We start from the raw sequence: 13,327 nt of genomic DNA on the forward strand, positions 1-13,327 counted from the left end.
CATCACAGAAATAGAACCACTGGTACCCACCTATATCGAAATCTACTGCCTTTGAAAAATATCTTGCTGCTGGACACAGTCTTGATCTGACTGGATTTTGCATACCTTTAAGACAAAAACATAAGGTAAGTGGTAATGACATTGGCAAATCCAAGTAGGACTGTAATTATTATTATGGAATACATGTATTCAGACTGCAAGAAAGAATTATACTGTGACTCCATGTATGTCTGCACATGCACACACAGAAAGCAAAAGAAAAGTTTCACACAAGAATAGTTATTTTCACTAATAATCTAGTTATTTTATTTACTATTTACTATTATTTACTAATAATCTGATATTTTCTATGTTATTGCTTTTAATTCTTTTTAAATTCTGGTCATGACCTACACATTTGGTTTCATAATTCGTTAGTGGGTCATAACCTGCATAAAGGACCAGGCAGTCAGTGTTGATGATTAGAAGAGATTCTTCCCTAATTTCTATTTGAAAGATGTGGAGGGGATGGAATTTTGTGACACAGCATTGCTAAGCTCACCAGTGTTGGGGACCCTTTGTGGCCTTTGCCACAGTGGAGCAGGAAACAGCTTCCTGGAAACACAGGTCAGTCACTGTGCCACAAAGAACTCCCTGTGTATTGTCCAGCTAGGGAACAAGGCCTGTGTCACTGCAGGAATGGTCCCTGGCTCCTGTGTCACCATGACCCAGTGCCCTTTAAAAGGACCCACTCTGGTAGATGACTAAGGGACACGAGGATCAGGAAGGCCAGCCAGGCCCTGAGTCAGCACCTCTAAGCCGTACTCATAAATAAGAACAAAACAACAACACTCTGAAAAGCAATCTGGAACCTAGGTTACTCAGAGGCCACACACAGGGCACTAAATTATTGTCCACAGCAGAGGATGGCTCTACGTCGGTCACTCGGAGCCTTATGCAATTAAACTCAACAAGCTAGAAAGAGCCCTAGAGTTCAAGGTCATTTAAAATGGTAATAGTTATAAAATCTTAAACACACACAAACCAACGAGCTCTATAGAATTCTGAGCAAAGATGTGCACAGGCCAGGGCACTTTAAGGGCAGGCAGTGATGCCCACCACTAAGCCCCCTTATTCACCGAGCGATTATTAACTGAGTCCCAACCTGCTGCTCACCAAGATTAGTACAGGGAAGACCCATTGCTGATCTAGCCTGGAGGGCTGGGGTGGTGGCCTGGGGAAGGGACATCTGAGCTGAGAGTAGGTGTGGGACGGTGGTAACTGGTGGCGGGTGTATCCAGCACAAGGGCCAGCACAGCCACAAAAGATCCTGACCATTTGAGGAATTAAACAGACCTGGAGTGCATTTTCTTGTGTTGTTATTATTATTGTTACTTTTTTCCTTTTTCTATTAAAGAAATAAAAGTGAACACACAGATGCACAGAGTGGAGTAGAGCAAGCCTGGAGAGATAGCAAGTCCCATTTTGCAGGACCTGACCTTAAATTGCCCTTGTTAAGGACTTGAGTCTTCATCTGACTCAAGAAGAACAGTGGAAAGACATAGTAAGAATCTTTTGCAAAGCAGCCCCTTTCCACTGTGGGAACAGCCAGAGGTGACACAGAGGACACCAGGTACAAGCTGTAAGCAGGGAGAGTGGGATGAGCGGGGAGGGCGGATTCCTGTCCAGGCAGCACCAGAAGGGACAGTGTGGGGCCTCTGAGGACAGATAGGACCACATAAGACCCGTACCTCAGAGGTTCCTGGTACCTGGGAGTGGTAACACAGCCTGCTGGCCTGAGTCTCCTTCTGGACCGCGCTCATTGAGAGGACAGAAATCCCCAGAAGGCCACATCAAGGTGTTCCCAGCTGCGTGGCCCCCTCCCAGGGTGACATGCCTGCTCTGGGCCATCTGCACCCCATCCCCAGCCCTCTGGAGCTGTGGCCCCATACCCTATCCACTGGAGTCAAGACCAGGACAGTCACCTGCCCTTTCCCCATCTTCTCGGCAGGGTTGCTGCTCCCAAGTCCTCAGAGGTAGGAAGAAAAGAGAGTGTTAAAGAATTGTCTATACTTTTATGGTTGGTTATTTTTTTTTTTTCTTAATTCTAGGTTCCTAAAGATCCTGGGGTAGAGACTGGGCAAAGTGGTCTGCTAAAAAAAAGAATTATAAAAAGCCTTAATTGGGATTTTGAAATCCAAACTCAGCACTGTGCCCTTTTTACAGAAGCAACACCTGACACTAGTCAGTGTACAGGCGACCTCCTATACACTGGGCTGGGGGTGGGGGGAGGTGGACACACTGGCTCTTCCACCCCACCACGAGGCCACTACCATCCCCTCAGGCCCAGACTGGCCTCTGGGAGGGAGACCTCAGCGCTGCTCTGCCTCCCCCCAAATCAGTCAGACTGACTCAAGAAAAACAGGTCAAAAGACACATTTTCCAGAGGGAAATGGGCTGCCTGGGCCGTGTGGAGAGGAAAAGCACTGGCTTCTCTCCAGCAGCTGGTTCCCCTGGATGACCACTGGTGTCATGTGACTGGCTCAGAGACACCTTCCCCAGAGCATTCCCATCAATTCTCGGCCCTCCCAGATGTCCGGGTAGACTCCTAGAAGGTTTTGTGTGAGATCTGTAATGGAACTTCAACATTTATTCTGAGAACTCAGACAACAAAGACCTACTGGGAATGGGAAACCAAGACAGGGGCAGGAATGGGCCAGGATGAGGATGGGGGGCCTTTCAGGTTTGGCACCTCAGTCCAGAGCGTCTGTTCCCAAACCTGGCCAGGCATCAGGCAGGTATGAAAAACAGAGCTTCTCAGCCCTGATCAGCAGAGAGCCTTGTTCAGCAGGTCTGAAGAGTGATTTGTATTTTAGTCAAGCATTGCCAAGTGATTCCAAGGCAGCCTGCTTGCATTTGAGAACCCCTGAGTCCCCAAATTCTCCTTAGATGACCCAAGAGAGAACATTTTACCTGAGAGAACAGTGGCCCAGACTCCTCCCTGCCTCTGATTGTTTAACCTTGGTCATTCTTTTTTTTTTTTTTTTTTTTTTTTTTTGAGATAAAGTCTCTCATGGTCACCTTTGGTAGAGTGCCCTAGCATCATAGCTCACAGTAACCTCAAACTCTTAGGTTCAGGTGATCTTCTTGCCTCAGCCTCCCAAGTGGATAGGACCACGGGTACCCACCACAATGCCCAGCTATTTTGTTTTTATTTTTGTTTTTAGAGACAGGATCTCACTCTTGCTCAGGAAGAAGTTTTATTTTTGTTTTTAGAGACAGGGTCTCACTCTTGCTGGTCTGGAACTCCTGAGCTCAGGCCATCTACCCGCCCTGGCCTCCCAGAGTGCTAGGATTACAGGCATGAGCCACCGTGCCCTGCCTCGTTCCTCCCCATATTGTCAAAGGTTAAGGGTGTTGTCATGCCTACTTCATGGCACTCTGAGGAGGGCTACCAAGATGAAACGATCCAGCAGTACCCAGCATAGTACCTGCCCGTTACATAATAGTTCCCCTCCCTTCCTAACATGACTTCAAAACCTCTTCCTTGCCTTCTCACTATGGAGCCACCAAAGTCAATCCTCTAAATTATGAAGTTCCAGAAAACTGTGTTAGACATTTTAAAAGCAAATCAAAGAGCTCTAACTCCAGCTGAAATGTTTCAGGCGTTCTATTTACCAGACTCTTCCCTCAACAGTAAACCCAGGGGAAGAGTCTCCTTCCCACGGAAAACAATGAATTCACAACCTAGTTAGAATAGCAATTCTCTCTCCTCCGCCCTTCTGCCTTCTTTTCTTCCTGCCCTGTCCCACTCCCACCTCCAACTTGGCATCAGGACCTCAGCAAGGAAGCATGGCGCTGCTCAACATTGGACCTCACAGAGAAATCCAGGCAGCCCTTCCTTGCCCCAGTCTGCGTTTTCTCCTCAGGCACCTGTTCCACCAGGGACGTAGGTATAGGTCAGGATAAGTTCTGGGGGAACACAGGGTGGTGCTCCGGGCAAGCCAGCTCTGCAACCAACAACACAATTTCCCATTGAAACCATGGTTTAGAGCTCCCAGATTAATCATAACAATAATAACATTTGTTATTACTGACCCCATATTATGGGCCATGTCCCATCCAAAGCATCTTAAATCTACTAATTCATTTTATGCTCAAGTTCTCTTCTAGGAAGAAGCAATCCACACTTTTATACCAGGAAACTGAGGCAGAGAGGGGACAGTCACTTAACCAAGTTCCCATGATACAAATTGCAGGAACAAGGCTGAAAATCCAAGTCTTTTTGATTTGAGTATTTTAAAAATAATGTTTCAGCCACACAAGATTCAGACTTCAGTGAGCAACAGAATCACTTGGAAGCATTCTTAAAACAAGCTTCTGAGGGAATCACTGGAATAAAGAGATGTCTCCAACCCCCAGCTACATGGTAGCACCACCTGGGAAAATTTTAACACACCCAATACCTACAACTCTCACTCCAGATGCAGATTTCTTTATTTTAACTTTCAATTGGTGCTCTGTTTTAAAAAAATATGTATTTCAGATTAATATGAGGGTACATATTAGGTTATATGGTTTACGTGTGTTAGGTAAAGTCCTTGTTGTAGTTGAGCCCTTCACCTGGGGGTGTGCTGTATATAATTACCTTGTACCCGTTAAGTGAGAGCTTACAAATCCCCCCCACTTTTCCTCCTTCTCCTTCCCCCCACTTGAATTTAATTGTGTTTCTCTCTCATGTGGGAGGGTAGTTGTTTATCTATTGGTTTCATATTAGTATTGCATACATTGGATACTTGCTTTTCTATTCTTGGGATACTTTATTAAGAAGAATATTTTTCAATTCCATCCAGGTAACTACAAAAGATGTAAAGTATCCATCTTTCGTATGGCTGAATAGCGTTCCACGGAATACTTATACCACAGTTTAATTGCTCATGAGTTGATGTGCACTTGGGTTGATTCCACGTCTTAATGATTGTGAATTGGTTGCAATGAACATTCTAGTGCAGATGTCCTTAGGGTAAAATAATCTGCTTTGTTCTGGGTAATGGGATTGTAGGATCAAGTGGAAGGTCTACTTTAGGATTCTTTAGTATTCTTGCTTTGAGGATTCTTTAGACTTCTTTCCATAGAGGCTGTATTATAATTCTATCAGTAGTGTAAAAGCATTCCCATCTCTCTATATCCATGCCAGCATCTGCAGCTTTGGGACTTTGTGGTGTGGGCTACTCTCACTGGGGTTAGGTGATAGCTCAGGTTGGTTGTGATTTGCATTTCTCAGATGATTAGGGATGATGAGCATTTTTTCATGTGTTTATTAGCCATTCATCTCTCTTCTTCAGAGAAGGTTCTGTTCATATCTCTTGCCCACTTACAAATGGGATGGTTTGCTCTTTTCTTGTTGATTAGGTTGAGATGTCTGTAGATTCTAGTTATCAGCCCTGTGTCAGACTCATACTATGCAAATATCTTCTCTCATTCGGAAGGTTGTCTTTACATACTTTACATACAGTTGTTTTACCATTAGCTGTGCCAAAACTTTTTAGTTTGATCGTGTCCCATTTGTTTATTTTTATTGTTGGTATAATTGCCAATGGGGTCTTCCTCATAAAATTTTTTCCCAAGCCAATTTTTTCAAGAGTTTTGCCCATACTTTCTTCTAGAAGTTTTATCATTTGTATCTTCAATTTAAATCTTTTATCCAGCCAAGGTCAATTTTTGTAAGTGGTGAGAGTTGTGGGTCCAGTTTCAGTCTTCTACAAATAGCTAACCAGTTCTCCCCACATCATTTATTAAGTAGTGATTCTCTTCTACAATGTATGATTTTATTTGGTTTATCAGCAATCAGCTGGTGATATGTGGCTGAGTTCATCTGTAGGTTCTCTGTTCTATTCCATAGATCTACATCTCTATCTTGTGTTACAAGTTTACCATGTTGTTTTGATCACTGTAAACTTGTAACATAACCTGAATTCTGGTAACATGATGCCTCCAGATTTGTTTTTATTTCTCAGAATTACGTTAGCTATTCTGGGTTTTTTCTGGTTCCACATGAAAATTTTTTTCAAGTTCTTCAAAGCATGACATTGATACTTTGATGAGGATTGCATTAAATCTTCAGATAGTTTGGGGTGGTATGAACATTTTAACAATGTTGATTTTTTTTTCATAATTCTCTCTTTAAAGATTCTTCACATATTTTGTTAAGTATATCCTCAGGTGTTTCATTTTCTTTGAAGCTACCATGAAGGGTATTGTACCTTTGATTTGATTTTCAGCTTGATTGTTATGGAATCCATGAAGGCTACTGATTTGTAGACAATTTGTATGCTGAGATGTTACTGTATTACTTGATTACTTCCAGGAACCTTGTGGTTAAGTCCCTGGGGTTTTCTAAGTAGACGATCATATCATCTGCAGAGAGAGAGAGTTTGACCTCCTCTGTCCCCACTTGAATACCCTTCTCTTGCCCAATTACATTAGCTAGAGCTTCCAGCACTATGCTGAAAAGCAGTGGCAATCATGGAAATCCCTGTCACACTGATACCAAAACCAGGAGAGGACCCACCAAGAAAAGAAAACTACATACCAATATCATTAATGGATATTGACTCAAAAATATTTGATAAAATTGTAACAAACTGAATGCAGCTACATATCAAAAAAAATTATACATCATGATCAGGTGGGCTTTATCCCCGGGATGCAAGGTTGGTCCAACATAAACTCATAAATGCAATTTGCCACATAAATAGAAGCAAAAACAGAGACCATATGATCCTCCTAATAGATGCAGAAAAAGTATTTGACAAAATTCAGCATCCTTTTCTGACAAGAACACTTAAGAAAATAGGAATAGATGGGACATTTCTTTATTTTTTTTTCTTTGAGACAGAGTTCCAAGCTGTTGCCCTAGGTAGAGTGCCATGGCATCACAGCTCACAGCAACCTCAAACTCCTGGACCCAAACAATTCTCTTGCCTCCACCTCCAAAGTAGCTGGGACTACAGGCACCCACCACAATGCCTGGCTTTTTTTTTGGCCTGGGCTGGATTCGAACCTGCCAGCTCCAGTGTATGTGGCTGCCACCCTAGCTGCCTGAGCTATAGGTGCTGAGCCAGATGGGACTTTTCTTAAACTGATAGAAGCCATCTTCAACAAACCCACAGCCAATATCATTCTAAATGGAATAAAACTGAATGCATTGCTCCTTAGAACCAGATTTCTTAAAATAACAGGTTTACTGAGATATAATTCACATGCCATAAAGTTTACCCTTTTAGATTGTAAATTAAACAAAAACCCACCAAAATGTACAAAGCTTAAAAAAATTGATCAAAAAAGCTAATCATCCCATCTAATATTAAAACATTTCATTCTCTCCTTAAAAAAAAAAAAAACCTATATCCACTGGCAATCACTCCACACGTCCCCTCCTCACCTCACCCACAGCTCTAAGCAACAGTTCCCTATTTGGGACATTTCATATCAATAGGATCTTACAACACGTGGTGTTTTGTAAATGGTGTCTTTCCCTTAGTGTACTGCTTCCAAGGTCCATCCATGTCGCAGTAGGTACCAGTACTTCAGTCCTTCTCATGGCTGAGTTATATTTCACTATCTACCACAGTGCATGCATCCATGCATCAGCTGATGGACCCTTGGGTTGTTTCTACTTTTTGGCTGTTATGAATAATGCTACCATGAACACTTGTGCACAAGTTTTAGTGAAATCCCAGATTATGATTGAATTGGGTCTGGGCAGCATGCAAGGATCATGGCTCTGGTATGTGCTCAAAGCTACCCCAGGTGATGCAAATGTGATCCAGACTGAAAGCCACTGGCTTAGAACCTCCTTACTCAATGAAGTGTGGTCTGTGGCCCTCCAGCACAGCACGGCCTGGAAGGTTATTAGACATGTGGAAACTCGTGCCCACCCCAGACCTTCTGACTCAGAACTCAGGTAATTCATGTGCTCATTAAAGGGTGAGAGGCACTGGTTTAGGGAGCTAGTTTGTGTTCTTTTTAATAATATTATTGTTCCTCTTGCACACCAAATTCTGAATGAGGAATTGATTTACCTGTATCCTCTACACACAATTCCAACCAAATTGGAGACAGCATGTGTCACTTGAGGCTCTACCATGTCCCCAGTGCCTAGCACAATGCCCAGCATAAAGCAGGTATGAAATAAAGATTCAGAGAATGAGAACATCAGTGATCCACTGAACCCTTCAATGCACCCAGTGTGCCTTCAGGGAACCAGCGCCTGGAAGCAGTGAGCTCCAGGGCTGTGGGGTTGGCAGCACCTTGACAGACAACTCGTGGTATGAGGAAGCTCTTAAATGGTGACTAAGTCTGTGTGGGGATCCCCTGAGGTCCAGAGTAGGCAGGAAAATCAGAGTTTCTGCTTCTGGGCTCAGTTCCCAGGCAGCAGATGTCAGAGCCAGGGCTTTCAAAACAGATTGGTGGCCCCGGGCCAGGTGACAACCAGCAGCACATTCTTGCCTTAAAAGCTCACTGGGGAATTCATAGGCAACAGCCACAGGGCCTTCCTGCTCCACGCAGGTGAAGTAAAAATGGAAGAAACAAAGCACCCTGCCCAACCCAAGAAGAAAGATCAGAGCCTCACTCTTCCAGCTGTAACCACTGAAGCACAGAGCCAGTGGGCCAGAGTGAAAGGCAGGGCCAGGACCCCTGCCTGGGAAAGGGGAGGAGCCACGGAGGAAGCAGGTGTCCCCACCCCTGAGGTTATCAGCATCAGAGACTTCAAAAATCAAAGGGACTGGGCCTGCGTCCCACTAGCACTCAAAAAACTCTCACCATTACCAAGAGGGGTCAGTAATTGAAGTCACAGCAGTGGCTGCCACTTAGAGATGGGTTAATGTGCCTGACAAAACTGAATACTGCAAGGCAGGTATTACCAATTGCATTTTATGGATGAAAAATAAAGATGACTTTCAAACAGTTTAAGAGCTTTGTTCAAGGCCACACTGCTAGTAAGCGACAGAGTTGACTCCCAACCTGCGCCCTTTATATCCAAGCCCACACTCATCACGCTATGCCACAGGGATGTGAGCCAGTGCCCAGGCCAGCTCCAGTCCCCTCCATTCTACAGGTGAGAAGAATGAGGCCAGACAGTGCTCCAGGGACTTGTCTATAGTCACACAGCTGGGTCAGAACAAGTGGCATCTCCCCTTTTTCCTAAGGAACAGGATGGTTATAGGATAAAGGAGAAGCAAAAATTCCAGCAAGTCTCAGCTCAGCACAAATACTAGAGGTTAGAAGTCCCAGTGAGAGAGGCAGGGTGGCTGGCCTGACTACAGTAGGAGTGCTCTTACAAGGGCTCAGTCAACTGCATGCAGTCTGTGCTCAGAGCTCAACCCTCCCCCGGGTCTTCTGATGCATCCACAAATGCCTGATGGGACTTCTCTGGCATGCTTAGGTGACCTAGGCAATGACAGAGTTATCAGACTGCCCTCCTTGCTAGCTTCCAGCTAATCTGCTTTACCCCAAAAGGTGCAAAACAGATTTTCCAGACTGTGATTTCTTTCTCTCCCTCTCCCTCCCTTTACAATTCTGTTTTTGATTTTATTTGACGCCATCTACCAACTGATCGCCTAGCATGTGACGAAACAGCAAGTGTGAAAGATAACGAATTAATGTCTCTAAGCTATTCCTCGATAGGGACCCTGTGATTTCACTACAGGATGTTCAAGGCTGAGCCAAAATCCTTCCAAATAGGACTCACGGAGACAGCTCCGGGGAGGCCTGTGTGTGGAGTTCTCTTCACTGCTCCCTCTGCAGGCTGCCTGTGGGCCTTCAGAGCAATCCCCATCAGCATCCTTGCTGCCTTTTCATGCTGGTTGAGCCTCAGCATTTGGCCCCAAGACCTCCTTGCCCTCCTCACCTCTTTTTTTGCCTCATCTACCCTCATGCTCCCCGAGCTGTGCCCTCCCCTTTGGTCCCTTGGTCCCTTGCTCAGGCTAGGATGTCCTTCCATCCCCGGAAGGATCCCCCTCCTAACTCCCTGTGTATGATCCTAGACTCTGACAGCCTCCACCCATAAACCCTGGCTCTCCCTTCTCTGCACTGAGGCCTTCCTTCTAGGAGCACATGAGAGCCTCTGCCAAAGGTCTCTTTTTTGGGAGCACATTGGACCTACTCTCAGAGCAAACCAGCAGTACTAGAGAGTATTAACTCTGCCTTTCAAAGCAGCCCTCAACCAAAATGAACAGAGAATTGGTAGGTAACCAGCGTCCCTATTTTGCCCATCAGCAGGAGAACTCTAAGGCACAATACAGTCTCTCAGAGCTCCCAAGCAGAGCTGAGCTCAGCTGCCCACAGAAATGAGCTGCTTAGTAATGCACCCTCCACTGGGGGCTTCCCACCTCTCTGACTCATCCTCTTCTATATCCATTGACCACATCTCAAATAAACTACTTGCACTCAACTCTATCTCAAGGTCTGCTTCTGGGGCCTACCTAACCTAACCAAAAATTGATTTTGTGACATATTTCATAGAAACAGCAATTTCACACACATTCATCCATAGCAATTCTCTGGGAAACACCCCAAATAAAGCTCACTCAGGACTTGGTCAGGCTGAGAGTCAGTACCTTTATAATTCACTTAAATATAATAAAAAGGGATATTACAAGAAATGAATATGCAGCCATTGTAATACATAAGGACTTGCATGGGTGCTTCTGAAGCCTGTGACAAACTGAAGAAAAGGTACTTACTTATAAAAGGCCTGGTTCTCCACCCCACATTTCCAGAGGTGTTTGCAAGCAGCTGGTGTTGAAGTATGGAATGCCAACATAGCTTTCTTCTAATAAAAAAATAACAAGACCAACAAAGGCAGGTTAAATACAGTTGATGACGATTTGAAGGAACTTAACCCTTTATTATGTTCCTTAAAGTAATAGTGAAATGGTATTCCCCCTTCTCTCAGCCTCTGCAGACATCACTAATCTATCTAGGCCCTGTTTCTGATACAAAGAAAAGCAGCCTCACAATCCCTCTCAACACTCCAGGCATCAGCTACCACCTCTCTGTCAGACTTGAATTAACTTAAAAAACTTATTTGCCATCCTCGAATAACTAACTAGTGCTTGAGCTGAAACCAGGATTAAGAAAACATGCAGACTTGCAGAGCTAGCTCTGAGGCTTAGCCTTCGGTGATGGCCTCCTCCCAAAGGTTCCCTGGTGAACCCACGACCTTTATCTGGTAGTGCCTTTACTTTAAGACTGTCAGGACTTCTAGACTGTTTATAAACACTCCAGCCAGCACTGGTTGATATTTAGCTTTGCAAGTATTCTTCATTCGTTTCATGAATTTGGGCAAGAAAGAAAAAAGGTAGGCAGAGGTTTCATTTTTTATTTCTCAAGTCTATCCCAGTCTATTTTCACACAGTCAGCATTGCTCCCTGGCTTTATTCTTAAATGTACAAAACCAGTGTTTGCCTACCTCTAAAATGTTTTCAGCATATAGCTTCCACTACCATCGCACACTTCCAAGTCACAGTGTTTGGGGGCTATCTCACTAAAGGCACGTCTCATCGTGAATCTCTCTCATGCACACACAACAACAGGTAGTTAGGAAAGCAGGATCTGACCTCCTTTTGGGTGCCAATCACATAAAACGTCTTCCCTTCAAACTTCAATTTGCAGACATCCGGCCTAAGAAAAGAAAATCTCTGGGTGAGAAGAAAAAAAAAAAGGCAGCTAACCAAGGTACCCGGATTTCCCATAGGAATCCACCAGCTCACAAAATGCCAAGCAGACTGCAAGGAAACAAGATTATCGTACCATCTCTGCAGGTCTAATGAACAGCAGAAAGCCCCAAGTGAATTATACAGCAATTTTCTTCCCAAGAGAGGATCCATAGACAATTCAGAATTATTTATGCCATTGTTTTTTTTTTTTTGTTTTGCATTTTTCTTCCAAACAGCTCTAACATGTTTGTGAATATTAATGACCAGGACAGGAACTGCTAGCCCCCTTAGCAAAGTAGAAGGACGTGCTTATTTCAGATTCTGTGAATGAAATGACATGGATTCACAGTGACTGACTTTCTCATCCTTCCACATTCATCTCAAAAAGTGTATCCGCCACCTTGAAAATTTTTCCTTCCTGTTCTCCGTGTTAACAGATTTGTGTTTATATACTGAGATGTTCAAAATTATGAGAGCTTGAAGAATGACAAATTGAGGTCAAAATAGTGACTTTAGATTTCATCTTAAGGACCTGCCTGATGAAAATCAGCCTGCAAGGCAGACACAGGTCACTTTTGTGATGAGAAGATACGTGGAAAGAGAGGAGAAAATTCTATTTTTATTCCTTTGATCTAACTCTTAGCATAGTGATACATGACCCTAAGCCACATTAATCTCTTTTAACCTTGGTAGGTAATTTGGGAGAGTGACAAAGTTCTCTGGGTTAAAAAAACAAAGCTAGGATAAAATTTGTTTTAGTAACACACACATGGCTGTTACAAACACATGAGCCTGACCAGAAGCCGAGGAGGGTGGAGTCTGCGTCAGCTGCACAGAAACACCACCAAGACATAGACAAGAGGAAGATGCCAGAGACACATGGTCCGGAGATTAGCCACCTCCACACCTCAGTGTACCCAGGAAAAAAGGAGAGACACTGGGGAGAGACACCCACAATTAACCTGCCCTGACCCACATCAGGTTCTAACCCAGCTATTCCTGGGTTCAGTCAATTCAGAGACCTGAGGATCTAACATCTAACATTTTGCAGTCCTAGTGCAAGATAGGGAAGCTCCCAAATTACACAAGCCTCCCAAATCAGTAAGAATCCCTTAGGGAAACTTCTGGAATGGACTGAAGGTGACTGACATTGGTACTTCTTTGCAGGGTACTGAAAATATAGAAAAGAACACTGGATAACACCAGCATGCTACATGTAAATTACACTGTCTGGTTCACACAGCACACCAGATTTAAAGATAAAAAGCATTCTCACACGCACTATTTTATTTGTTTCCTCCCTGCCCCTTCCCCCACCCTCCAGGCCCCCAAATACACCGATCCTCATTTTATGCATCTCTACACGGAGACTCAGAGAAGTGAAGTGGTGTATTAAAGGTAAATAAGAGTGTTGAGAATGCTAATCGTGGAAGAAGAGAACAAATGGGCACACAGGGAGTTGAAGGTATGAGTTAATTTTGGCTGGATGCAATGGCTCAAGCCTGTAATCCCAGCACTCTGACAGGCTGAGATGGGAGGATTACTTGAGGCCAAAAGTTCAAGACCATCCTGAGCATGAATGAAACCCATGTCTACAAAAAAATAACATTCTCCAGGTGTTATGA

General features: G+C 44.0%; 1 protein-coding gene across 2 annotated transcripts in view; it reads right to left on the minus strand.

Annotated features, from left to right (window-relative positions):
- Window positions 1–13,327, minus strand: part of FRMD3 (FERM domain containing 3) — a 253,057-nt gene that overhangs the window by 44,270 nt on the left and 195,460 nt on the right. For both annotated transcript variants that reach the window (XM_003782974.1, XM_012813136.1), the window contains exons 9-11: window positions 11,604–11,667; window positions 10,728–10,816; window positions 31–105 (exon numbers count right to left, since the gene is read on the minus strand). In XM_003782974.1, the coding sequence (XP_003783022.1) occupies window positions 31–105; window positions 10,728–10,816; window positions 11,604–11,667 (228 nt within the window). The remainder of the gene's footprint in view (window positions 1–30; window positions 106–10,727; window positions 10,817–11,603; window positions 11,668–13,327) is intronic.

The sequence above is a fragment of the Otolemur garnettii genome, unplaced genomic scaffold (genome assembly GCF_000181295.1).
Source record: "Otolemur garnettii isolate 467f Iridium unplaced genomic scaffold, OtoGar3 scaffold00006, whole genome shotgun sequence".
Classification (NCBI taxonomy): Eukaryota; Metazoa; Chordata; class Mammalia; order Primates; family Galagidae; genus Otolemur; species Otolemur garnettii.